General features: G+C 41.1%; 6 protein-coding genes across 6 annotated transcripts; 3 read left to right on the top strand and 3 right to left on the bottom strand.

Annotated features, from left to right (window-relative positions):
• The first annotated feature begins 3,590 nt into the window (after positions 1-3,590).
• On the top strand, positions 3,591-4,040 carry LOC141765825 (histone H3). The gene has a single exon (XM_074632071.1). It carries the CDS (start codon positions 3,630-3,632, stop codon positions 4,038-4,040), a length of 411 nt encoding a protein of 136 aa, XP_074488172.1. The 5' UTR covers positions 3,591-3,629.
• A 5,291-nt stretch (positions 4,041-9,331) lies between these two features.
• Positions 9,332-11,427, top strand: LOC141765813 (histone H1-like). The gene has a single exon (XM_074632059.1). It carries the CDS (start codon positions 9,677-9,679, stop codon positions 10,304-10,306), a length of 630 nt encoding a protein of 209 aa, XP_074488160.1. The 5' UTR covers positions 9,332-9,676; the 3' UTR covers positions 10,307-11,427.
• A 139-nt stretch (positions 11,428-11,566) lies between these two features.
• On the top strand, positions 11,567-12,023 carry LOC141765815 (histone H2B 1.2-like). The gene has a single exon (XM_074632061.1). The coding sequence runs from the start codon at positions 11,601-11,603 to the stop codon at positions 11,976-11,978; it is 378 nt and encodes a 125-aa protein (XP_074488162.1). The 5' UTR covers positions 11,567-11,600; the 3' UTR covers positions 11,979-12,023.
• Positions 12,024-14,816: 2,793 nt separating this feature from the next.
• LOC141767066 (histone H4) lies at positions 14,817-15,391 on the bottom strand. Its single transcript, XM_074634312.1, has one exon. It carries the CDS (start codon positions 15,300-15,302, stop codon positions 14,991-14,993), a length of 312 nt encoding a protein of 103 aa, XP_074490413.1. The 5' UTR covers positions 15,303-15,391; the 3' UTR covers positions 14,817-14,990.
• Positions 15,392-16,233: 842 nt separating this feature from the next.
• On the bottom strand, positions 16,234-16,661 carry LOC141765812 (histone H2B-like). The gene has a single exon (XM_074632057.1). It carries the CDS (start codon positions 16,645-16,647, stop codon positions 16,273-16,275), a length of 375 nt encoding a protein of 124 aa, XP_074488158.1. The 5' UTR covers positions 16,648-16,661; the 3' UTR covers positions 16,234-16,272.
• A 4,378-nt stretch (positions 16,662-21,039) lies between these two features.
• LOC141765811 (histone H3) lies at positions 21,040-21,681 on the bottom strand. Its single transcript, XM_074632056.1, has one exon. The coding sequence runs from the start codon at positions 21,526-21,528 to the stop codon at positions 21,118-21,120; it is 411 nt and encodes a 136-aa protein (XP_074488157.1). The 5' UTR covers positions 21,529-21,681; the 3' UTR covers positions 21,040-21,117.
• Positions 21,682-24,869: the final 3,188 nt, after the last annotated feature.

Here is a 24,869-nt window from a genome sequence, read left to right as displayed (position 1 = left end):
AGATTATTTGTTAAAGCATCCATCTCTAACTGGTTTTTAATAATAACAGTTATGTCATCTGCGTACGCGATGGATGTAGTTTTGGGCATGTGCCCCGCCCTTGTACCGGAGATTAAACTGTCTGAGTTGATTTTCTTGATTAAGGGGCTTATGGCTAGGATGTACAAAGCAGGGCTCAGAGGGCAGCCCTGCTTTACACCTCTCTCCACTTCAAAGGGGTCAGTTAAAACACCGTTTACATTTATACAAATATTTGATTTGGTGTACAGGCATTTAACCATTTCAATGAATGTCTCAGGAAAGCCGTATGATTTCATCACGGCCCAGAGGTAGTCTCTGGAGACGTAATCGAAGGCCTTCTTTTGATCAAGGCTGACTATGTAGAAACCTTTTTTGTCTGGTTTGTGTATGATTTCTCTAAGTATACTTAGATTATCCCACATTAAACGACCTTTGATAGCACAGGTTTGTTCTTTATCTATTATTTTATCTAATATATCATTTAATCTATTCATAATTATTTTAGCTAATATTTTATAGTCGGTATTCATTATAGTTATATGCCTGTAATTATCGAGATCCGAGTCGTCACCCTTTTTATATATTAAACATAAAACTCCTTGATAGAAGGAGTCCCCCATACATGCACTTTTCAGACCTTCGTTAAACATGGAGGTGAGGAGGTTTACCACATCATCCATGTACAACTGGTAGAACTCTGTGGGCAGCCCATCTGGGCCAGGACTTTTACCAGTGTTCATCTGTTGGATGGCCTCCATCACCTCCTCTCTCCTGATCTCTCCAGTCAGACCAGTGTAGTCTGACGAGCTGTATTTCGGGACTGATTCTAATAACATTTTAATACAACCTACATCAACATCAATATTTTTATATGCGTCAATACATTGTTCTCTGATCACCTCTCTTTTCTGTTTTTCACAGTGTACGGATTCACCGTTTTTATTTTTTATATATTTTAGAAATTTACTTTGAGTTCGTTTTTGTCCTGATTTGATAGCATGGATCAAGTTTCCTCTGTTATCCACTTCTGATTGTTTATAAATACTATATAATAATTCATGATTAAAACTATCTATTTGTGTTTTTATACTTGATATAAGGTCTTCATCGGTTTTAGATTTTTGTTTCTTATGTTTTAATAATATATATTGATTCATTAATGTGTCATATTTTATATTTTTTTGCCTTATTTAACTCTCTACATTTAAATTTAAAGAAGTCTTTTATTCTATATTTTAATATTTCCCATAATTTAATATCAGATTTTGTAATAATATTTAGTTGTATAATTTTGTGTATTTCCTGTTTCATTTCTGTCAATACATTGGTGTCTTTGAGGCACTGTGAGTTGAGCTTCCAGAAGCCTCTTTTTTCGGAGGCTCTGGAAGTCACGGAAGTTTTAACTAAGAGGTGATCAGAGAGGTCGTTAAGCGCCGTGGCATACACATTTACATTAAAATCTGATGAAACATATATTCGGTCGATTCTTGTTTTTGTTTTTTTATCAAACCGTGTGAACTCGTTCCCGAATGGATTAAAAGCTCTACATACATCAGTCAATTTGGCCTCCCCACAGATTTCTTTTAAAAGTCTCCCTTCGGAGCTTAATTTAAAATCATTGGGACCACACCTGTCGTTTTCCTCCGTTATTGTATTAAAATCTCCACACAGAATAATTTTAAAACCGATGGTGAGCAGCTCTCTGAGTCTTTTAAATAGGCAGATTTTTTTTGCTTTACCAGGGGCAGTGTAAACATTAATGATTCTGTATTTCTCCCCTCTATACATACAGTCCAACATTAAAAGTCTCCCTGGGATGAGGTCTCTTCTTTTTAGAACAGTCACATCAAATGTTTTAAAAAATACCCCTACTCCGTCTGCTCTGTTTTCACCAATAGATATAAAAGCCTTACCTTTGTTCCAAAGTTTACACACGTTCTCTGAGTCCTCGATGCTGTTGAGTCTGAGCTCTTGTGTGCACAAAATGTCGAAATCGGTTTTCAATAAAAAATTATTATTTTTTCCTCTAAAAGCTTGGGACTGCACCCCACGAGCATTCCAGGTAGCGATTTTAAGAAAGCACATAGTGGAGTGGTGGGGAGCTAGGGTGTGGGCTTATCGTCTAGCCGTTTTTCTTTATTTTGGTTTGTGAAATTAGATGGTCTTTTTTTTGTTGTTGTTAATTGGAGTGGTGCTTCGTGCTGTGGCTTGGGTGCAGGGAACTCGGGTGTGGGGGAAAAGGAGTCGGAGGTGTCTGGGTTAGAGGGGGACTGGAGGGGGGTGCTGCTGGTTCGCTGGCCAGCCGTTGTACCCGGTGAGCTAAAATCAGAGCTCGGGCTCTCACTTGCACTCTCGTACTCTCGATCGTCGCTACTTTCGACATCGCTCTCGATCTGCAATCTCTCCTCCCCTGACAGGGAAGAGAGATCGTCCGAAAGAGCTAAGGTGGGGTGCTCGGCTCTAGGTGGAGGGTCGCGTATCCGCGGACCTCGCTGGGGAGCAGGAGGCTCAGCACCGGGCTGCCGTAGGGGGAGAGGAGCCTCTCCCGGCTAAGAGGCAGAGGGCTGACGGTCTCTGAGGGCCGGCTGGTTGTAGGCCTGTTGTAGAGTGGGAGGATGATGGCCAGACCGCCGTCCAGCATCTGGTGGAGGGCCAGGCTGTCCCCGGGAGCCGGAGGCCGGAGGGCCAGGCTGCTGCTGGAGGACTGGCGGAGGACCAGGCTGCTTCTGCTGCTGCTGGAGGACTGGCGGGGGACCAGGCTGCTTCTGCTGGAGGGCTGACGGAGGGCCAGGTTTTGCTTTTTTTTTTAAAGACTTTATTAAATTTTTACAATTTTACAGGAATTTGGTGAATATACATAGGATGTGACATGGATTACAATAGAATAATACAAAAAGAAAAGACAGTTATGCAAATAAAGTGCTATGTGGAGAAGTCATTGATTGTTCGTTAAAAGTGCCTCCTTGAGCGCACAAGGTTAGAGGTCAATTGATAAAGGCCGGAGCCGGAAGGACCGGGCTCTGGGGCATGGGTAACATCACAATGTTCAGGGTAAGATCACAATGTTCAGGGTAAACATCACAATGTTCAGGGTAAACTTCGCAAAGTACAGGGTATCAGAAGTCCAGTTGGCTCCATGGGAGGATCTGGTTCTTGTCCAAAGTTCTCCTCCTTCTGAGGTCAGTCAGTATTTGCTTCACAACGGTATCGCTGTCAATCACAGTCTGTTCCAAGACCATGACGCACCTTGTTTTCCATAGCTTGAAGCAAGTGATGCTAATAATTAGTTGTGAAAGTTCTTTTTGTTTTACAGACATCTTTTCATCCAACAAACCATACATCACAGATTTATAACCGACTTCATGAGCCAGGCCGAGGCCTTGGAGCATGGACCAGACCTCCTGAGCTCTGTAACAGTCCATGAGCAGGTGTTGCTGCGTCTCGTCTTCGTTACAATAAATCATGGGACATGTTTTTGTAGTAACGTAACAACTCCATGAGACAACAGCTCTTACAGCAAGTCTGTTAACAGATATCAGCCACAGTTTAAGAGCAGCGTGTCACTTCATTGGAGCTACTACATCTCCTGAACAGAGAAAGAAGAAGTCATGGCAAGAACCAAGCAGACCGCTCGTAAGTCTACCGGAGGCAAAGCCCCCAGGAAGCAGCTGGCCACCAAGGCTGCCCGTAAGAGCGCCCCGGCCACCGGCGGCGTGAAGAAGCCTCACCGTTACAGGCCCGGTACCGTGGCTCTGAGAGAGATCCGTCGCTACCAGAAATCCACGGAGCTGCTGATCCGCAAGCTGCCCTTCCAGCGCCTGGTGAGAGAAATCGCTCAGGATTTCAAGACCGACCTGCGCTTCCAGAGCTCCGCTGTCATGGCTCTGCAGGAGTCCAGTGAGGCTTACCTGGTCGGCCTGTTCGAGGACACCAACCTGTGCGCCATCCACGCTAAGAGGGTCACCATCATGCCCAAAGACATCCAGCTGGCCCGTCGCATCCGCGGAGAGCGAGCTTAAACTGTCTGCTGCAAACCACAAACCACAACGGCTCTTTTAAGAGCCACCTCACTCTTCACTGAAGGGCTCATTCCTCTACTGGCAACACACGTTTTACCAGCAATGACAACACATCAATAATATCTTAAAATGCGAGTATTCTTATTTACAGCCTAGAGAAGCCTGAGGCTGTCTTTCATGTTTTTCTTTTCTTTTCTTTTTTTTTATTTATTGTATTTTCCCCAGCTTTTTCTTCTTCTTTTGTCTGCTAGTTCATAACTCTCCATCCCAATGTAACCTGGTTTGGAAATTAACTTGTAGTCTGTAATAACAAAAGCCACTCTGTTAACGGTCCTTTTGAAAGCACCTGTTTGACTCTCTTGTGATCCATTAAATGTGAACCAGTTTTTTTTACTTAACCAGACTTTATCATATATCTGAGGTGGGGCGACTCATGAAGCCACAGTAGAGCTTCCCTGAACACTGGACATCCAGAACAGAAATAAATGTGCCAACATGTCATTTATTGTTGTTGTTAGAGTGACTTGTGGACAAAGGACCTCCCAGTCAGGATGCAGCAGCAACTCAGGTTCAGCACCCTGGACAGAGACATCTCTCTGTCTGTGTCACTTCATCAACAATAGTCTGATGTCAATAATCTGGATTATGAGTCATTAAAATGTCGGTTTACTGGTTTTGTTTTCATGTATTTTGTTTAATTTGAAATCACACAGACATGATAAATAAAGATAAAGAAATACAGTGAAAGAGCTGAGAAAATAAAGGCCCAGAAAAACTAGTACAACAGACAAAATACTACATCAATATCTGATGAATTGTCTACAATCACATCATGATTGTCCTTCATACAGTACATGAAAGACATGAAAGACAGGAGACATGCTATCCGTGATTCATGCTGTTGTTCAGTAGGTGGCGCTGATGAACCAAAGAGTTTAATTATCAACCTTCATGAGAAGAAGAAGAAGATCTCCGCCTCTGTCTTCTATCACGTCCTCAGACAGTATTTAAATAGCTGTGAACCAGCAGGCCAGAGTTTACTATATTATATACAATTAATAATAACAGTAATATAAAATTACTATATTTATTTTACTTTATCTTATCTTATTCCTTTTAATCTTGCCCTAATTTGATTTGCAGCCTGACTGACAGCCAGCCACCCCACCCCTCTCAAGCGCACACACAGTCACATTAGATTGATCTTGCCCAGTTATGTTGGCTTTTTAAAAGTTTTTTAAAGTTTTCTTTTTTTTTGTTTGTTTTTATTTGTTTTTGTTCTTAGTTGTCTTTGTTTATTTGTCTTTATTTAATTTATTTTTCTCTCCATTTTGTTTTATCCATACTTCATTTTTATATGTTGTTATGAGGAAAAACAAGAAGAAAAGAAAAAAAAAAAAAACCTCCCAACTGGCCGGGTCATGATGCCTCAGCACCAACTGGGCTCCTCCTCCATCTCCTCTCTCCTCCCTCCTACGGTCTCCTATTGATAGAAAAGGGCAGAAGCCCTGCGCTATCTAACCAAGCTCACGAATTTACGAGTACGTACCAGAGTTTACTGTTGACTAGAAAGACATTGATCAGTGACGATGAGTGGAAGAGGCAAAGGAGGAAAAGGACTCAGTAAAGGAGGCGCAAAGCGTCACCGTAAAGTCCTCCGTGATAACATCCAGGGAATCACCAAGCCTGCTCTCCGCCTTCTGGCTCGCCGTGGTGGAGTGAAGCGTATCTCCGGTTTGATCTACGAGGAGACCCGTTGTGTGTTGAAGGTCTGCTATGGTATTGATGGGGAACATCTTTTCTAAACGGTTCCATGCATCTCGTAGCTCCCGCAGGGCTGCCCTCTTTCTCCTTTGTTATTTGCCCTCTCTCTGGAATCTGTGGCCCAGGCTGTCCGACAATCAGTTAGCCATGAACCTATCAATATGCATAACACCAAGCACTTTATTTCCCTATATGCCGTTGATATATTGCTTTTTATTCAGAATGTCTCTCAGTCTCTTACCCATCTGCTAAGTATATTCAACAGCTTTAGCCAGATCTCGGGATATAAAGTCAACTGGGCTAAATCTGCTTTACTGCCACTCAATGCTTCAGCAAGACAGTTGATCTCCATATCCAATATTCCGGTGGTCCAGAACATCAAATACTTAGGAGTGTCAATCTTCCCTTCAATTGCAAACATTATAAAAAACAACTACAATGTACTTGTGACAGAGATGGAAGCAGATTTACAAAGATGGAAAACCCTCCCATTATCATTCCATTCTTGCATATCCACTATTAAAATGAATTTCCTCCCAAGAATCAACTTTCTCAGCTCAATGGTACCTCTACAACCACCTAAAGACCACTGGAAAAAAAAATATTCTTTAATGTTGAGGTTTATATGGGGGAATAAAAAGTCAAGACTGAAACTATTAACTCTCTAAAGGCCAAAAGATGAAGGGGGCCTCGGTTCACCTAACTTCCAGTGGTATCATTGGTCGTTTATACTGCGTCCTGTCTCCAAATGGTTAAATCCTGCTTCTTGGGTGTCTTGGAGGCCACTGGAAGAGAACATGGTGCACCCTCACAGGTTACAAGACCTGATATACTCCAACATTCCACTCAAACAATCAAAAAAAGAAATTTGGCTCAATTATAACCAAAGTAATCTCTCCCTGGCGTCTTGCCGAAAAGCACTGTAAAATTTTACACACTTGACAGCCTGTGGGTAAAAGCTGTTTCGTAGTCTGTTTGAGTGTGTTTTAATTTTCCTCTATCTCCTTCCGGAGGGAAGGGGAGTAAACAGTCCATGTCCAGGGTGGGGGGAGTCTTTAGAAATACAGCTGGCTTTCTTGCGGAGCCGGCCAGCGTATAGGTCACTGAGGGGGGGTAATGTGGTCCCAATCACTTTTTCTGCAATCATCACCGACCGCCGCAGGTCCCTCCAGTCCTCTACTGTGCAGCTAGCAAACCACACAGTGCAGCAGTAGGTCAGGAGGCTCTCAATGGTTGCCCGATAGAAATTAATCAGCAGGTGTTGAGGAAGGTGAGCCTGCTTCAGCTTCCTGAGGAAGTAGAGTCTCTGCTGGGCCTTCCACACCTGATGAGAGATGTTTTTGGATCAGGTGAGGTCAGCTGAAATGTAGACTGCGAGATATGTGAAGCAGTGCACCCTCTCTTCCTCCTCTCCACGTACACAGAGGGCAGAGTGCTCCACCCGCCTTGCTCTCCTGAAGTCTATTATCTTTTCTTTTGTTTTTGTTATGTTTAAATCCATGTTGTTATGGGAACACCATTGTGTCAGATGTTGGATCTCCTCCCTGTAGGCTGTCTCGTTGTTGTTGGTTATCAGTCCTACTACAGCAGTGTCGCATGCAAATTTGACCATGGTGTTAGTGGGGTGAATAGTTGAGCAGTCATATGTGAAGAGGGAGTAGAGAAAAGGACTGAGGACGCACCCCTGTGGTGTTCCAGTGCTCAGGGTCAGAGTGGCTGAGGTGTGGTCCCCCATCCTGACACACTGGGGTCTGTTCCTGAGGAAGTCCAGCACCCATGTGCTCAGTGAACTGCCTAAGCCCAAGTTGCTCAATTTTTGAACCAGTTTGTGTGGAATTATTTTGTTGAAAGCAGAACTGAAATCAACAAACAGCATCCTTACATATGTGTTTTTGTAATCCAGGTGTGTAAAGGCTGCGTGAAGAGCTGTTATGATTGCATCATCTGTCGATCTGTTTGTCCGATAAGCAAACTGGTGTTGGTCAAGATCGGCAGGGATGACATTTTTAATGTAGGAGAGTACTGGTCTCTCGAAATATTTTGTGATTATGGGGGTTAGAGCAACTGGCCGATAGTCATTCAGGCAGTTCACTGTGGTTTTCTTGGGTACAGGGACGATGGTGGTTGCCTTAAGGCATGTGGGAACAACAGACTGTTCAAGCGAGAGGTTGAAGATGGTGGTAAATACCCCTGCTAGCTGGTCTGCACAGGCCTTAAGGAGTCGTCCGGAGACCCTATCCGGTCCTGTTGCTTTCCTGATGTTGACTCTGCGCAGGACGGATCTGACCTGGTTGTGTTGGAGCTTTATCGGTTGGTCCTTTTTGAACAGTGCTTGAAGTGGAAAAAAAATAAGTGCTGGTATTCCCCTTATTCACATGTTGTTGTGTGTATCGACCGGTATTCACAATCTTTTGCGACTTATTCCTATTCATTCAATATTTCTTTAAGCATGTTAAACTGTGTCAGTCATAAACAGCTGTTGTTTTATTGCTATATTTGGGCTATGTATCTTCTATAGCAGGCCTATAATACTCCAATAATATTCCACCTGTAACATTATAGGGTTATGGTGGTGTGTTTATATATAGTGTTAATACTTAAAGTGCTTTCCTGTTTTATTCATGGCCTACAAAATCACTCTATAATATATTACAGGATGTCTATAGGCTGGAATCAACACCAGCTAGCCAGACAGGCACTGATGCAGAGCTGAAGATTCTCCTACATATTATACAGAGGCACATCCTGAATTTATAGATTGAATAAAAGGTACTAGGAGATATTGGGTTTTGGGGTCCTCCCTCTAGAAAATTTGAAGTTTTTTGATTTAAAACTACAAATTTTACATTATTTTGGAACATTATCATTACTAGTTAGATTATTATTTGTATTATTTATCACCACATTCATCAGAAATTTTAATTCTTCTAGAAATGTTTGTCCTGTAAAATCCTATTCTACCAATCAGAAGATCTGATTCAGAAAACTTTTAAATAATGCATAAATAATTATATTTGTTCACAAATAATAATAAAAAGTTATCACAGACAATTATTTTACAAAACGGACGTGAACACTGTATTGATAAATTACAGCACCCTCGTTCAGTCTACTCATTTTCAACCTCAGCAGAATACACAGAATACCTCTTGTTTGACACTTTATGAAGTTTTCTAATATTCATCACTGATATAAGTGTTACTGTAAAATTTAAAGCCACTCATTTCATTTGTCAGCGTTTTTGATCATTAATATAAACTATTTATATTAAAATCAGTCCTCAGCAGAGGACATGTTCACAGTCACAGCGAGCAGCTCTGATAGGAAGTCTGGCTAAAGCCTCGGCCATCATCAGTGTGTTTGCTGCTCCCACAATAACTTCCTTTATTAAACACTCATCAACAGCAGATGGTTGTTTTTACATTGAGTCCCTGAACAAACATGTGAGCCAGTTGGAAAACGTCTTTTGATGGAGCTCTGATGCATTTTAAATCATTTTAGGAGAGAAATGAGTGAGAAAAGCCGCTGAGCAGTGCTGGCCACGGCAGTGGTAGGTGAGGTTTGACGGCTCCAAAAACAAAATGCAGAGAGCATCAGAGCTCTACATGACTTGAATATGAAGAGACACAAGTCCGCTATCGGCTCCCTTCACTGTCAGCCTTCAGCACTTCTCCCACATGATGTTTTGAGTGTTTTATCAGTGAAGAGAAAACACAAGTGGCACGGCTTTCAGATGCTCAGAGGAGCCACGGGCTGGGTTGAGTCTCCACGGTTCTCATGGTGTGTTTAAGTGCAGCCTCCTGCTCCGAGCTCTTCAACAGTCCAGTCTCACTCTCGTGTTGTCGTGAAGAGGAACTAAACTTCAGGAGGAAATGGCAGAAGTAGCTCCAGTTCAAGCCGCCCCGGCGGCCAAAGCAGCCAAGAAGAAGGTCTCCAAACCGAAGAAGACTGGCCCCAGCGTCAGAGACCTCATCGTTAAAGCTGTGGCCGCATCCAAGGAGCGGAGCGGCGTGTCTCTGGCCGCCGTCAAGAAGGCTCTGGTTGCCGGAGGCTACGATGTGGACAAGAACAAGGCCCGCGTCAAGACCGCCATCAAGACCCTGGTGGCTAAGGGGACTCTGGACCAGCTCAAGGGGACCGGGGCCTCCGGCTCCTTCAAGATCAGCAAGCAGGCTGCAGAGAAGCCGAAGCCAGCCAAGAAAGCCGCTCCTAAAGCCAAGAAGCCCGCAGCCAAGAAACCCGCAGCGGCCAAAAAGCCCAAGACGGTAAAGAAGCCGGTAGCCGCGAAGAAATCCCCGAAGAAGGCGAAGAAACCCGCAGCGGCCAAGAAAGCAGTCAAGAGCCCCAAGAAACCAGCCAAGAGCCCCAAGAAGGCGACTAAGGCTCCCAAGGTGACCAAGAGTCCCAAGAAGGTGGTCAAAAAGGCCCCTGCTGTCAAGAAAGCTCCCGCTAAGAAGGTTGCCAAACCCAAAGCCAAGAAAGCAGCACCCAAGAAGAAGTGAGCTGTTCTCTGTCTGAACAAACACTCCGATAAAAAAGGCTCTTTTAAGAGCCACCCACATCATCCTTAAAGAGCGATTGCCTGTTTATTCTTACTGTCGACATAAACATATTATATTTGATCTAGGAGAAGAAAAAAACAAGGGCTTTTCACTTATTTATTACAATAATTAAAAAATACTTGGACCCAGATGAAACCTACAAATAGTACGAAAAATAAATAAACCTCAAAGGACAGCCATCCGATCTTAAAAGTGTTTCCTGTATTACATACTGTATTAGTGAGCTTTGTAGCTGTGTGAGGGGATAATATAATATGCAATTCTTTGCTTCTTCACATTTCCTTTTTTTACAACATAAATATTACAATGTTTCAAACTCAGTTGAATGTGAGAAGCACAACACGACCAATGCACTACAAGTCTCCACATCAGAAGGCTGACACTAAAGCTAAGGAGCCAGTAAAGAATAGCACTAAATAATGTATAAAACCATATATTTCAGGCAACTTATCTATAGTATACTAATGAGAGCAATCATAATAACAGGCACATAATATAGAAATAATAACTTTAATGTTTTGTGAAAGTGATCGCTGAAATCAAAAAGTAATTTGCTGAAATAATACATAGGGAGGCACTTAAATGTTCCTTTGCTGTTCCGGCTGCTTGTGTACACCGACTGTTGACATTCCTGCTACCACAAATGTATTACTTATATTTAATATTATTATAAACATTTATTATGTGTAACAAATGATAAATAATGTAAACTCCACCATTTCAGACCTGTGCCATCGCATCCTGAAATACATTCTGCATAATCAGTAGCTACTTCTACTTTTGGCACTTTCTGTAGGCCTTTATTTTGATGCCAATACTTTTGTACTTTTACTTAAGTAACATTTTTACTGCAGGACTTTTACTTGTAAGAAAGAACTTCTATACTGTTGTTTTTCTACTTTTATTAGATAAGGCTACAAGATCTAAATTACCTCTTCCACCACTGGTCAGTACCAAAAACTTCCATTTCGCAACTAAACTCTAAACTATCATCTTGTGAAGTGATGTTGTTTGTCTTTACTTCCTGTTTTTGTCGGTGAATAAAACACTTTTCACACCTCTGTTCCCTACAGTAAATAACTGATCACAGACCGGTGTATCACATAATTAGTCCCGGTCAGTAGACAACCAATGGGCAGCAAGCAACAGCACAGTCTAATTTGCATCGAGTGGATATAAACTGACCATTCTGAACTCATTGTAGCATCATCCGACCCAGAACCAGTTGTGAATCATGCCGGACGCCCCCTCAGTCAAAGCGCCCAAGAAGGGCTCAAAGAAAGCCGTCACCAAGACCGCCAGCAAGACCGGCAAGAAGAGGAGAAAGTCCAGGAAGGAGAGCTACGCCATCTACGTGTACAAGGTGATGAAGCAGGTCCACCCAGACACCGGCATCTCCTCCAAAGCCATGGGCATCATGAACTCCTTTGTGGGCGACATCTTTGAGCGCATCGCCGGTGAGGCCTCCCGTCTGGCTAACTACAACAAGCGCTCCACCATCACTTCCAGGGAGATCCAGACCGCTGTCCGCCTGCTGCTGCCCGGTGAGCTGGCAAAGCACGCCGTGTCTGAGGGAACCAAGGCTGTGACCAAGTACACCAGCTCCAAGTAAAGCTGCTGCTAAACCAACAACACAAAGGCTCTTTTAAGAGCCACCCACTACAACTAAAGGCCTTTTCCTGTTCTTAAAGCTTTATCAATACATTTTTAAAATATGCAGAACCACAGTGCAATATCCACATTTAAGCAACTCTGATTTATGGGTGTAACAATACATTTTTCCAACGATACAATTGCCATGGTTCTGATAAGATGCAGGAACTGTATTTGGCTCAATTCAATGATTTGAAATTGTTACAGTAACTTTTTTTTGCCGAAAAATTAAATCAGTGTGACTGTGAAATAAATGGCTGATACTGGACAGTGCAGGTCACGGAAGTGTTTGTTGTAAGGGATTTCTGGATTTAAACAAGTAAACAACAATTAATGGCAAATACATACACCTTTTAATTGAAAATAATAAAAAGTGCAACTGCAGTACCAGCTGCTTCAGTTCTCGAGATACAAGGCAGTGCAATATTTAACAAACAACATAATAAATCAAGTTAAATGAACAGTGATTTAACCTGCTGCTTCAGTCTTCATTTTCAATATAAACGGTAGAACAATAATATAGTGATCATTCGCTGATAGTGATCAAACAGCTTGGGACGGAGTCATTCCTATACAAACACTGTTTAAATAATTTGCTTATAGTAATCAAGTGGTCCGCCTGCAGCGTTCATTTGGGGTCTTTCCATAGATGAAAACATACAGAAAAACATTTTAAAACCACGTTAAACTAACGTTAGTTGAATTTCTGTTTTGTTTTCTACTTTACTCCCGTGATAATTTACATCGCGGACCATCTGCTTTTCGGCTTGATACGTGAGTCTGATGCTGAAAAACATTTTAATATAACATATGTCGTCCTTAAATACAAGGTGCAAATCCATAGTATTGATAGAATTGATATTTGCGTTTCAAATCGATTTATACTGTACATATCTGGTATATTAATATCTATCCCTTAGTGTTTATTCTATATTTATATTAAGTATTCTTTATATTTCTCTTTTAATTACTCTGAACTTTACGTCTTTTTGCATTTCTGGTTAGCTGCTAAACTGCATCGTCTCATTACCTGTACTATATGCAATGATGAAATTGAATCTAATATAATTAAATAATCTGTTTTACCCCTTCTTTCCAGGCTTTGGAGTCAAATTTTGCTGAATTAAATGTAATGCAAGTTTTTCATCACCAGAACATCAAAATATTTCAGGATTGGGTTTTTTTCAGATATTTTTTGTGTAAAATGAACTTCAATAATCATAATTTGTACAGTACAAAAGAGAAGGTAAGTCATTTTCCACTTAATCAAATCACAGAGAACAGTCAGTTTTCCTCAATATGTTTCAATCAACCAACCTCCTTTTTTTAAGGCTTTTGAATCAGTGTTGGGTTGCAGCATCCCTCCGTCTCTCTCTCATTGTGCTCGATAAAACTGCCACCACAACCCAGTCTCCCTACTAGCTATAACCAAAACAACGTCCATACAAACTGGAAATCCCAACAATCAAATTTAGCAGAACATTGGGCACTAGAACATTGTTCCTCCCAGGATCAACGTTGCCAGCCTTTCATTGTATTCATGTTGCATATTATAGGCATACTCCTCTTGAACATATACACAGAGCCGGCCCTAGACCTTTAGGGGCCCTTCTTATTGTAATGTGTTGTCACTTCACATGGCACTGAACCAACTTGTGTATTGTAACTATTAGTTTAGGCACACATAATGCACAAATAAACATGTAATGACTAAAGTGAGACCTATTAGCAGCCTCACTCTCATTAAATAGACTACAGTAAACACAGTTTTTGTCTATTTACTCCTAACCCTTGATCTAAGTTTTAGTGTTATGTTCTCATCGGAAAGGGGCAGGGCAAAACCTCGCTTATCTTCATGTGTAAGATGTCTGAATCTAGAAATGATATAACACAACCAAAAAGATATGATGCACAAGGCAACCATATGGTGAACAACATACATTTATTACAAATAAATAATACTATTTGGCAAAGTCTGTGCCTGTACAGGCTGATGATCCAGCATCTGCTGACAAACTGAAGCACCTGTAAATTATAGATAACAATACTATTATTAAATTGATCAGCTGCATCAGGCCCATTTAAACTGGCTCCCCCACATTTCCTTTTATACATTTTCAAATGTGAAATACTGGTCCTCCGCCAGAAAATGTTTTGTTACAGAGACTTTGTTTTCTGCAGTCTGGTGACTTTAAAAAAGTGAAAATAACAAAATAATTAGTACATTGCAACAGCATTTTATGTTAAACTTTTAATTTTACCTTTAGATCCTAGGAAAGAAAACTGAATAATTCTCTCCTCTGGTGTGAACGTGGTGCCTGAATCTCTGGTGTAAACTAATATTCATCGGTTTTTATTTATTTTTGCTCCTACTTGAGTATTTATTTTTCTTAGTTCTCTCTATTTCTCACTCATAATAATAATAATAATAATAATAATAATAATAATATATTTTATCTTTCACCCAAAGACACCGTACAAAGATAAAATAATACTGGAACAGATAAAAACAGCCAGACACAACGAAAACACCAGCACAGTATACATAGCAAGAGACGTATGAGTGAATTAAACAGTTGAGTGAAGGATACAGATGGACACTACAGTGAATAGGCCAGTTTGAATAGGTGAGTTGTGAGGTGGGATTTGAATGTTGTAATAGTGTCGGTTGGATGTGTGGAGGGAGGGAGATGCAGAGCCTGGGAGCAACGAGCTGAAAACCCTAGCACCCACGAGCTGCAGCACACGAGCCTGGCTCTTTTATAGGCTCACTTGTGGGACATTTCGTGCACTTAGGTCGCTTTAGCCGGGCCGGTTCTGCATACACACAAATATATTATAATAACTCTAACACTGATATATATGTAAACAGCAGGTTGTGTGTAGTATTATAACAGGAGGTCAGCTCTTTATGTTGAGTAAGTGGGTGGCCCTTAAAAGGACCTTTAGTGTTCATAAAGCAACAGAGTGTTTATCCACCGAAGCCGTACAGAGTGCGTCCCTGTCTCTTCAGAGCATACACCACATCCATGGCGGTCACGGTCTTCCTCTTGGCGTGCTCGGTGTAGGTGACGGCATCACGGATCACATTCTCCAGGAACACCTTCAACACACCGCGGGTCTCCTCGTAGATCAGACCGGAGATACGCTTCACTCCACCACGTCGAGCCAGACGGCGGATAGCGGGCTTGGTGATTCCCTGGATGTTATCACGGAGGACTTTACGGTGACGCTTTGCGCCTCCTTTACCGAGTCCTTTTCCTCCTTTGCCTCTTCCACTCATCGTTGCTGATCAATGTATTTCTACTCAACAGTAAACTCTGGTCTGCTGCTTCACAGCTATTTAAATCCTGTCTGAGGACGTGATAGAAGACAGAGGCGGAGCTTCTCTTCTTCTTGTTGATCTTCATGAAGGTTGATGATTAACCTATTTGGTGCATCAGCGCCACCTACTGAACAACAGCATGAATCAGGGACAGCATGTCTCCTGTCTTTCATGTCTCTGTACCGTATGAAGGACAATCATGATGTGATTCCTTAAGTAGACAAATCTTTATCTTCATTTCATGAAGTGGGAAAAACATTTGCCTAGTGTTATTATATGACATATTATAGATTAAATATATATTATAGTTAGCCTTTATTATATATTTTACAATTAATCTAAGGTCTGACATTTTCCATAGGTGTAATTTGTTTTCCCATTCCTCATTTCATAATATTTTTCACCATCATCAGAGCAGTGTGGGTCCACTCTGTATCTGCATTAGACGTCTGTTTGATGTGTATGAGAACAGGCATGTAGAGTCTCTAAAGTGTTCATCAGCTGCCTTTTAACACGTCCTACAGTGAGGATTATCTTTAAGACTCACTTTGTTCTGTTCTGATGATCCAGTGTTCAGAGAGACTCTACTGTGGCTTCATTAGTGAATGCGAATTCATATTTCTGTAACACACGACTACTTTCACAGTGATAAACATTTTAATGCAACATTACTCATTTGCCTTTTTAATACATGTATTTTCATGGCCAGTAGGAGTCTTGCGATTTCCCTTTGAGTGTAATGCATATTGAAAAAACAACAACTCAGTGGCAATATATTGTTCATATGAAATCCCAATATCGGATAAAAAAATATTTGTATCACCCATCCATAACAAACAGTTAATTACACATTAAAAACAGGAAAAGGTCTTTAGTTGTAGTGGGTGGCTCTTAAAAGAGCCTTTGTGTTGTTGGTTTAGCAGCAGCTTTACTTGGAGCTGGTGTACTTGGTCACAGCCTTGGTTCCCTCAGACACGGCGTGCTTTGCCAGCTCACCGGGCAGCAGCAGGCGGACAGCGGTCTGGATCTCCCTGGAAGTGATGGTGGAGCGCTTGTTGTAGTGAGCCAGACGGGAGGCCTCACCGGCGATGCGCTCAAAGATGTCGCCCACAAAGGAGTTCATGATGCCCATGGCTTTGGAGGAGATGCCGGTGTCTGGGTGGACCTGCTTCATCACCTTGTACACGTAGATGGCGTAGCTCTCCTTCCTGGACTTTCGCCTCTTCTTGCCGGTCTTGCTGGCGGTCTTGGTGACGGCTTTCTTTGAGCCCTTCTTGGGCGCTTTGACTGTGGTTTCCGGCATGATTCACAAATGGTTCTGGTTCGGCTGATGCTACAATGAGCACAGAATGGTCTATTTGTATCCACTCGATGCAAATATTACTATGCTGTTGCTTGCTGCTCATTGGTTCTCTCCTGACTGGGACTGAACATGCACTAAACAGAAACCCCTCAGATGTATTCACTGTAGGGAACAGAGGTATCAAAAGAGATTTATTCACTGACAAAACAGGATTAAAGACAGAATTTCACAAGTTGATAGTTGATAGTTTTGATGTGATATGGAAGTTGTTGGTACTGACCCGCGGTGGAAGAAGTACTTTAGATCTTGTTACCTTCTCAAGTAAAAGGAGCAACACCACAATGTAAAAATACTCTGTTACAAGTAAAAGTCCTGCATTGAAATTTTTACCCAAGTAAAAGTAGAAAGGTATTCAAATCAAAATATACTTAATATGCCAAAAGTAAAAGTAGCTACTCATGCAGAATGGACCATTTCAGAATAATTAATTGATGTATTTTCGTGTAATCACTTCAATGTTGCTTTATATATTTTATCTGCTGGGTAGAAACATATGGAATAAAAGAAGTATTTCAATAACAATATGAAAAAAAATATTATAAAATATGTACAATATATCTGAATTGAATTTGTAGAGCTGTGCACTTTTTAGAAGTGGTAGTTTTGTGATAAAATGTTAACAATTGTCCAAGAAATTGTCCTTCTCACGTAAAAGTAGCAATATTACAGTGTATAAATACGCTGTTACAAGTAAAAGTTAGAACATTTTTACTTAAGGGACTATTTGTAACTTTCAGAAATGCTTCTTAACAGCGACACCTGTGGCCGTGAAATCAACGAAAGTCAGCTCGCGCTTGCTCGCTCTAAATATACCTGAACGAGCATCGCTCAAAACAGTGAGGCTACACACGTCAGCTAAAAGCACAATAATATCAGCACAATATCAATCAATGTTAGCTGACCAGACGAAGGTCTCTCCATGAACATGATTTAGATCTGGTCCTAGTGTTGGCTTTTCCTGCCTAAGTGCAGGCTGATGCAGCGGGGCTCTGCAGCATGTCTCCTCTGCTCTCTCCGCCCGCAGCCGGAGAGAGCAGAGGAGACACCGGCACCTGGTCGGTAACGAGAGGGTAACATAACTCTGAAGAGCTCCGTCACTTCACAAGACACGGGAAAGCTCTGTTGGTCTGGAGGAACTGCAGAATTTATTTCTGCACAAACGTCCCCTGTGCATTCACTAGATATTCTCAGAGCTAAACTCTTCTGCAGTGTGTAGTGAGCGCGCGTTCATGTCTAGAGGTGGAGCGAGACAGCGAGGACCCGCGCGCATATGCGAGCGCGCGCATGTGTGACAACCCACTACATTTATGCGCGTACAAAGTTACAAATAGTCCCTTTAAGTAAAACTACAAAAGCATCAAAATAGACTTGTGCCAGAAGTAAATGGATTTAAGCCTACTCTGACAAATTTCAGAATAATGAATTGAAGTATTTATGTGTAATCACTTAAATGTTCAAATGGTTATATATATTTTTGTATATATATATTTTAGTTTTATTAATTTGAACTTGCAAAGTAACTGATGTTATTAAATAAATTAAGTGGAGTAAAAACTACGATATGTGCATCTGAAATGTAATGAAAGTAGCACTTTCTGGTTACAGTGATATTTTATTTTTGTTTCTTTTCCAAGAGCCCCGTCAATATAAGAGAGGATAAACAATGGAGTTTAAAAATAAAATATAATACAATTTTCTCCTGTCAGGTCCCTCCGATTAAAGTTTATCATTATTTGATGTCTTTCTCTTCTCTACTTTGTCCACACCAGCTCCTTTTCTCTTCTTTCATTAAAAAAATCCTCAAAAGGAAGATATAGTATGGAGTTGAAAGGGAATTATGTAGTCTCAAATTTAATTTTGGAGGAATTGTGCAATTTTGGTTACATGATAAAAGTAGGACGTGTGGTGGGAGATGAATATCCTACCTTCTTCTATACTGATTGTGAGGTTGTGTACAAGGTACAGGATCCTGGATGCAACGGAGCATAGAAATCCAAAAAAGCCATCATGGGGAATGGAAGCATCTGTGGAGGTCATCATTTTTCATAATTTTTCATGTCTGTTTTTCCCCATTTTTCATATAGAGCTATAGAAAATATTACGGAAATATTAAGTAAATTTATGTTAGATGTAACTTAGTCATTCGTATCTCAGTGGTGTCGAGTGTGTCCATAGGTCATCCCCCTGTCAAACTACTGTCGGCTCAGCTTGATATCAATAACCATTACTAAGTCTTCTGCGTAGCTTTTGTCTTTTATGAACACTCGAGCAACTACCCTCATAATTCATGTTCATTTTAAATTATCCAAGGGTTCTTCGTGCATTAGAGACATGAGGAACGAGAGCTATTTATCAGTCTTCTTGGGCAGCCAGTTAATGAACAAACTAGATTATATACAGACATTTCACAGTATGATTAAATTATTATTTAAAAATATGATGATGACAGAGTGGACCAGCACATGACGGGGTGGACACATAAAGCAGAACACACAAAGCATGACAAAAAATGAAAATGAAACATTAATGGCGGGGTTGGTAAAGATTTTAGTAACTTTTTTGTTGCTGCTAGTTTCTGAAGATTGCCCAGCCGGCCGTTAATACAACTCAATTCAAACAATTTATTTTATTTGGAGGTATAAAATGTTATTGATTCACATAAACACACATTCTCTATTTATGGTATTGTCTGCTACTATACTGACCTGAGCAAAATGAATTTCTCTTTGGGGACAATAACAACCATCTAATCTAATCTGATCTCAACAAACAGTTAGTGGGTTTTTGCCTTCAGGAGCATCCACTGAACGTCAAAGTGTACTGAACACCTCATTTAGTTGCTAAAAAAGATAATGTTTCTTCTTATAAGGAGTAAAAATCTTGATAAAACTGTGTTTAATTTAGAAAGAAAATTCAGAACTGGCACTTTTATCATATTCCCGTTAGTCATGGTAGGATGTGTTATTATACAGCTAATTTTTATTCTAAGCTAAACTACATTTATTTCTCGATATTTTATTTTTGTCCTTTTATAGTTATCATATAAAAGGAGGTATTAGTCCTATTACATTTTTGTTAAATGTAACCTAGTCATCTCACGTTTTTCTCCTGAATTATTGCTCTCAAACACAATAAAAGCAGATAGGTGCTTCATAAAGGTGACTCAGAATAGCCTGTGTTGAATTAATCTAACAAACTGAACCAGGATTAGTCTGTTACATAAAGCTGGGTTAATTAGAGCCAATGTGAGCAGACAGACAAATCTGGTTTATTTCATGACTTAGAAACAGACCTGGACCATCAAGAACCAATCACATCAATTCAGTGAAGAAAAACAAGACAAAACTGCTGTTTGCAGCCAAAAAATAAATAAATATTAAAATCATCAGTCAAATGCTACAGTAAACACTAATAAAATCAGTGCATTAAACAAAGCAAGAGAATGTTTAGCAGCAGGGAAAAGATCTCAGTCTGTGTTGAAGCAGTCCTCCATCTCTCTCCCTTATTGTGCTCAATAAAGCTGACACCATATCCATACTAGTGTCCTTCGCTAAAGCCCAACGGGAAATCCAAACAGTGGTCGAATCTAGAGAATTATTTTTTTTAGTACCTCCGTTTGTGTATATTATTTGATTCAGGTAGTCTTGTTTTCAGCTCAACATTTCACTTATTTTTTCTTACCATTCCTCAAATGTGGTCATTTATTACAAACACTGAGGTAATGACAATATGGTAACTTTAAAAGCTGATTTAAATGGTCTTAATGGTTTATCTGTAGGACTTTTAACAGGAATACAGCTCTTCATGTTGAGTAAGTGTGTGGCCCTTAAAAGGGCCTTTAATGTTCATAAAGCAACAGTTTGTTTATCCACCGAAGCCGTACAGAGTGCGTCCCTGTCTCTTCAGAGCACACACTACATCCATGGCGGTCACGGTCGTCCTCTTGGACAATTCAGTGTTACACTGCTCTTGCTACTCTTCTACTGCTATATTTTACAATTTATTTCCCTGACTTGTAAATGTACAGCATCTCTTTGTAGAGCTTGTTATGCATAGCACTTTAGAATATGATGCAAGCACTGTATTACTAAGCACTTTGTTATTTTGACTATCTTTGATTATAAGTTTTAAACTTGTTAAACTAAATGTTATTTAATTGTTTGAAAAGATGATCAAGCTGCTTAGGACAGGAAACAACAGAACACACTGAATTAAATATCCTATGAAATAGGCTTTGAAATACAGGCTACGTTATATAGGCTTAATGAGAGAAGACCAGTATTTTAAAGATATTATTGATGTGTTGTCATTGCTGGTAAAACGTGTGTTGCCAGTAGAGGAATGAGCCCTTCAGTGAAGAGTGAGGTGGCTCTTAAAAGAGCCGTTGTGGTTTGTGGAGCAGCAGACAGTTTAAGCTCGCTCTCCGCGGATGCGACGGGCCAGCTGGATGTCTTTGGGCATGATGGTGACCCTCTTGGCGTGGATGGCGCACAGGTTGGTGTCCTCGAACAGGCCGACCAGGTAAGCCTCACTGGACTCCTGCAGAGCCATGACAGCGGAGCTCTGGAAGCGCAGGTCGGTCTTGAAGTCCTGAGCGATTTCTCTCACCAGGCGCTGGAAGGGCAGCTTGCGGATCAGCAGCTCCGTGGATTTCTGGTAGCGACGGATCTCTCTCAGAGCCACGGTACCGGGCCTGTAACGGTGAGGCTTCTTCACGCCGCCGGTGGCCGGGGCGCTCTTACGGGCAGCCTTGGTGGCCAGCTGCTTCCTGGGGGCTTTGCCTCCGGTAGACTTACGAGCGGTCTGCTTGGTTCTTGCCATGACTTCTTCTTTCTCTGTTCAGGAGATGTAGTAGCTCCAATGAAGAGACACGCTGCTCTTAAACTGTGAAATGGTGACGCTGCTTCAGACCTCCGGCTCCTGATTGGTGAGGGGCTCCTCCTGGAGCTCAGCACCGCCCAGAGGAGCGACCCACCGCCCGAAGCTACGCTGCTGATTGGTGGGAAATCCTTTCAAAGTTACCGCCAACATTCAGAGCGGGCCGCCCTCTGCTGCTCTGCTGGAAGCCTCTTCTCTGGTTGGTCTGTCAGCAAGTCTCGTTCCGCAGACATATAAAGGAGCTTTCTGCTCCCTCCAGCAGCACTCTGGCCCTCCAGCCATCAACTCCCGGAGACAGCCTGGCTCTCCACCAGATGCCAGGCAGCAGCCTGGTCATCATCCTTCCACCCTACAACAGACCTACAACCAGCCAGCCCTCAGAGACCGTCAGCCCTCTGCCTCTCTGCCGGGAGAAGCTCCTCTCCCCCTACGGCAGCCCGGTGCTGAGCCTCCTGCTCCCCAGCGAGGTCCACCTCAACGCGACCCTCCATCTACAGCTGAGCACCCCCCTTTAGCTCTTTCGGGTGATCTCTCCTCCCTGTCAGGGGAGGAGAGATTGCTGATCGAGAGCGATGTCGACAGTAGTGACGATCGAGAGTACGAGAGTGCGAGTGAGAGCCCGAGCTCTGATTTTAGCTCACCGGGTCCAACGGCTGGCCAGCGAACCAGCAGCACCCCCCTCCAGTCCCCCTCTAATCCAGACACCTCCGACTCCTTTTCCCCCACACCCGAGTTCCCTGCACCCAAGCCACAGCACGAAGCACTACTCCAATTAACAAAAAAAAAAAAAAAAGACCATCTAAATTCACCACCCAGAATAAAGAGAAACGGTTCGATGACAAGCCCACACCCTAGCTCCCCACCACTCCACTATGGGCTTCCTGAAAATTGCTACCTGGAATGCTCGTGGTGTGCAGTCTAAAGTTTTTAGAGAAAAAAAAAATATTAATTTATTGAACACAGACTTCGATATTGTCTGCACACAAGAGCTCAGACTGAACAGCAATGAAGACTCTGAGAATGTCTACAAAAGGTTGAACAAAGCTAAGTCCTTTATATCTATTGGTGAAAGCAGAGCTGATGGAGTAGGTGTATTTTTTTAAAATGTTGATGTGACGGTGATAAGAAGAAGAGACTTCATTCCAGGAAGACTTTTAATGCTGGATTGACACATATAGAGGGGAGAAATACAGAATTATAAATGTTTACACTGCTCCTGGTAAAGCAAAAAAAATCAGTTTATTCAAAAGACTCCGAGAGTTGCTCACCATTGGTTTTAAAATTATTCTGTGTGGAGATTTTAACACAATAACGGAGGAAAACGACAGGTGTTGTCCAAATGATTTTAAATTGAGCTCCGAAGAGAGACTTTTAAAAGAAATCTGTGACGAAGCTAAATTAATTGATGTATGCAGAGCTTTTAATCACTTTGGGAAAGGATATACACGGTTCGATAAAAAAAAAAGAAAACGCGAATCGACCGAATATATGTATCATCCCATTTTTTATGTTAATATGTATGCCACTGTGCTCAATGACCTCTCTGATCACCTCTTAGTGAAAACTTCTTTGACTTCTGGAGCCTCAGAAAAAAGAGGCTTCTGGAAGCTCAACTCCCAGTGCCTCAAAGACATGGATTTATTAATTGAAATGAAGCAGGAAATACACAAAATTATACAACTAAATATTATTACCAAATCTGATATTAAATTATGGGAAATATTAAAGTGTAGAATAAAAGATTTCTTTAAATTTAAATGTAGAGAGATAAACAAGGCAAGAAATATAAAATATGATGCACTAATGAATCAATATATATTACTAAAACATATGAAACAAAAATCTAAAACCGATGAAGACCTTATATCAAGTATAAAAACACAAATAGATAGTTTTAATCATGAATTATTATATTGTATTTATAAACAATCAGAAGTAGATAACAGAGGAAACTTGATCCATGCTATCAAATCAGGACCAAATCAAACCCAAAGTAAATTTATTAAATGTATAAAAAATAAAACTGGTGACATAACTGTTATTATTAAAAACCAGTTAGAGATGGATGCTTTAACTAATAATCTGTCTCTATATGAACTTGCATCTGGAGCCAAATTAAATCATAATAAAACTGAGGGAGTTTGGATCGGAGCTGAGAGGGACAGACAAAATATTAACATCAAAGTTAATCAAGAAATTAAAATACTGGGCGTATCCTTTTGTAATAGAGAATGCAGTGAAAGAAACTGGGAAAACAAACTATGTGACATCAAAGAAGAGGTGAAAAAATGGGAAAACAAGAGTACTAATTATAAAACGAGTCAACATCGTCAAAACCTTCATCCTATCCAAACTCCTCTTCCTAGCCAACATCTTCCCTCCATCCAACAAAATGATAATTAAATAAAATAAACAGTGTGTTAATTTAATCTGGGGTACAACCAGGGAAGTAACTAAAAGAGAACTAATGTTTAAAAGCAAAGAATACGGGGGGTTAGGAGCTGTTGAGCTGGGGAGTAGACTGCATATAGCTTTTATTAAAAATGTCTCTGCTGCCATCTGCAGGAAGGCTCTCTGGGTTGGAGATGTCTCCATGTGGAGAAAGAGGAGAGGTAGAGCCAGACAAGGCCCTGATTATAAATTGATATATGGAGACTTCATCTCACAATACAAAGATTTGCAGATTGACTGGAATGGCTTACCAAGTAAAATGATATTCAAAAAAATAAATGATTCTAAATATGGTGGCCTAATAAAACATAAATATTTAACTGATACTGAAAGTACTGAAGTAATTAAAACATTGAAAACTAAAAACCTCTCAGAGAGCATTCGAGATGTGCGGTGGCTGATATCTGTTAACAGACTTGCTGTAAGAGCTGTTGTCTCATGGAGTTGTTACGTTACTACAAAAACATGTCCCATGATTTATTGTAACGAAGACGAGACGCAGCAACACCTGCTCATGGACTTACAGAGCTCAGGAGGTCTGGTCCATGCTCCAAGGCCTCGGCCTGGCTCATGAAGTCGGTTATAAATCTGTGATGTATGGTTTGTTGGATGAAAAGATGTCTGTAAAACAAAAAGAACTTTCACAACTAATTATTAGCATCATTTGCATATAAATGTTATGCACGTTCTGGAAGTATTTATTCAGCGATTGGTGGAAAAATGTCATCTGTACGGAACATGGTTAGTGTACAGAATAAAGTTAGTGTAGGTTAGTTGGGCTATAAAGAGTAGCGGAGGAGAGACGTCGGGTCCTTAAAGGACGGACAGCAGAG

The sequence above is a fragment of the Sebastes fasciatus genome, chromosome 4 (genome assembly GCF_043250625.1).
Source record: "Sebastes fasciatus isolate fSebFas1 chromosome 4, fSebFas1.pri, whole genome shotgun sequence".
NCBI lineage: Eukaryota > Metazoa > Chordata > Actinopteri > Perciformes > Sebastidae > Sebastes > Sebastes fasciatus.
The sequence above is the reverse complement of the archived record's forward strand: the minus strand, read 5'-3'. Positions and strand labels throughout refer to the sequence as shown.

Bases quoted from the DNA above. Each gene is read 5' to 3' on its own strand.
- LOC141765815 (XM_074632061.1), top strand. From the start codon at position 11,601: ATGCCGGACGCCCCCTCAGTCAAAGCGCCCAAGAAGGGCTCAAAGAAA.
- LOC141765825 (XM_074632071.1), top strand. From the start codon at position 3,630: ATGGCAAGAACCAAGCAGACCGCTCGTAAGTCTACCGGAGGCAAAGCC.
- LOC141767066 (XM_074634312.1), bottom strand. From the start codon at position 15,302: ATGAGTGGAAGAGGCAAAGGAGGAAAAGGACTCGGTAAAGGAGGCGCA.
- LOC141765813 (XM_074632059.1), top strand. From the start codon at position 9,677: ATGGCAGAAGTAGCTCCAGTTCAAGCCGCCCCGGCGGCCAAAGCAGCC.
- LOC141765812 (XM_074632057.1), bottom strand. From the start codon at position 16,647: ATGCCGGAAACCACAGTCAAAGCGCCCAAGAAGGGCTCAAAGAAAGCC.
- LOC141765811 (XM_074632056.1), bottom strand. From the start codon at position 21,528: ATGGCAAGAACCAAGCAGACCGCTCGTAAGTCTACCGGAGGCAAAGCC.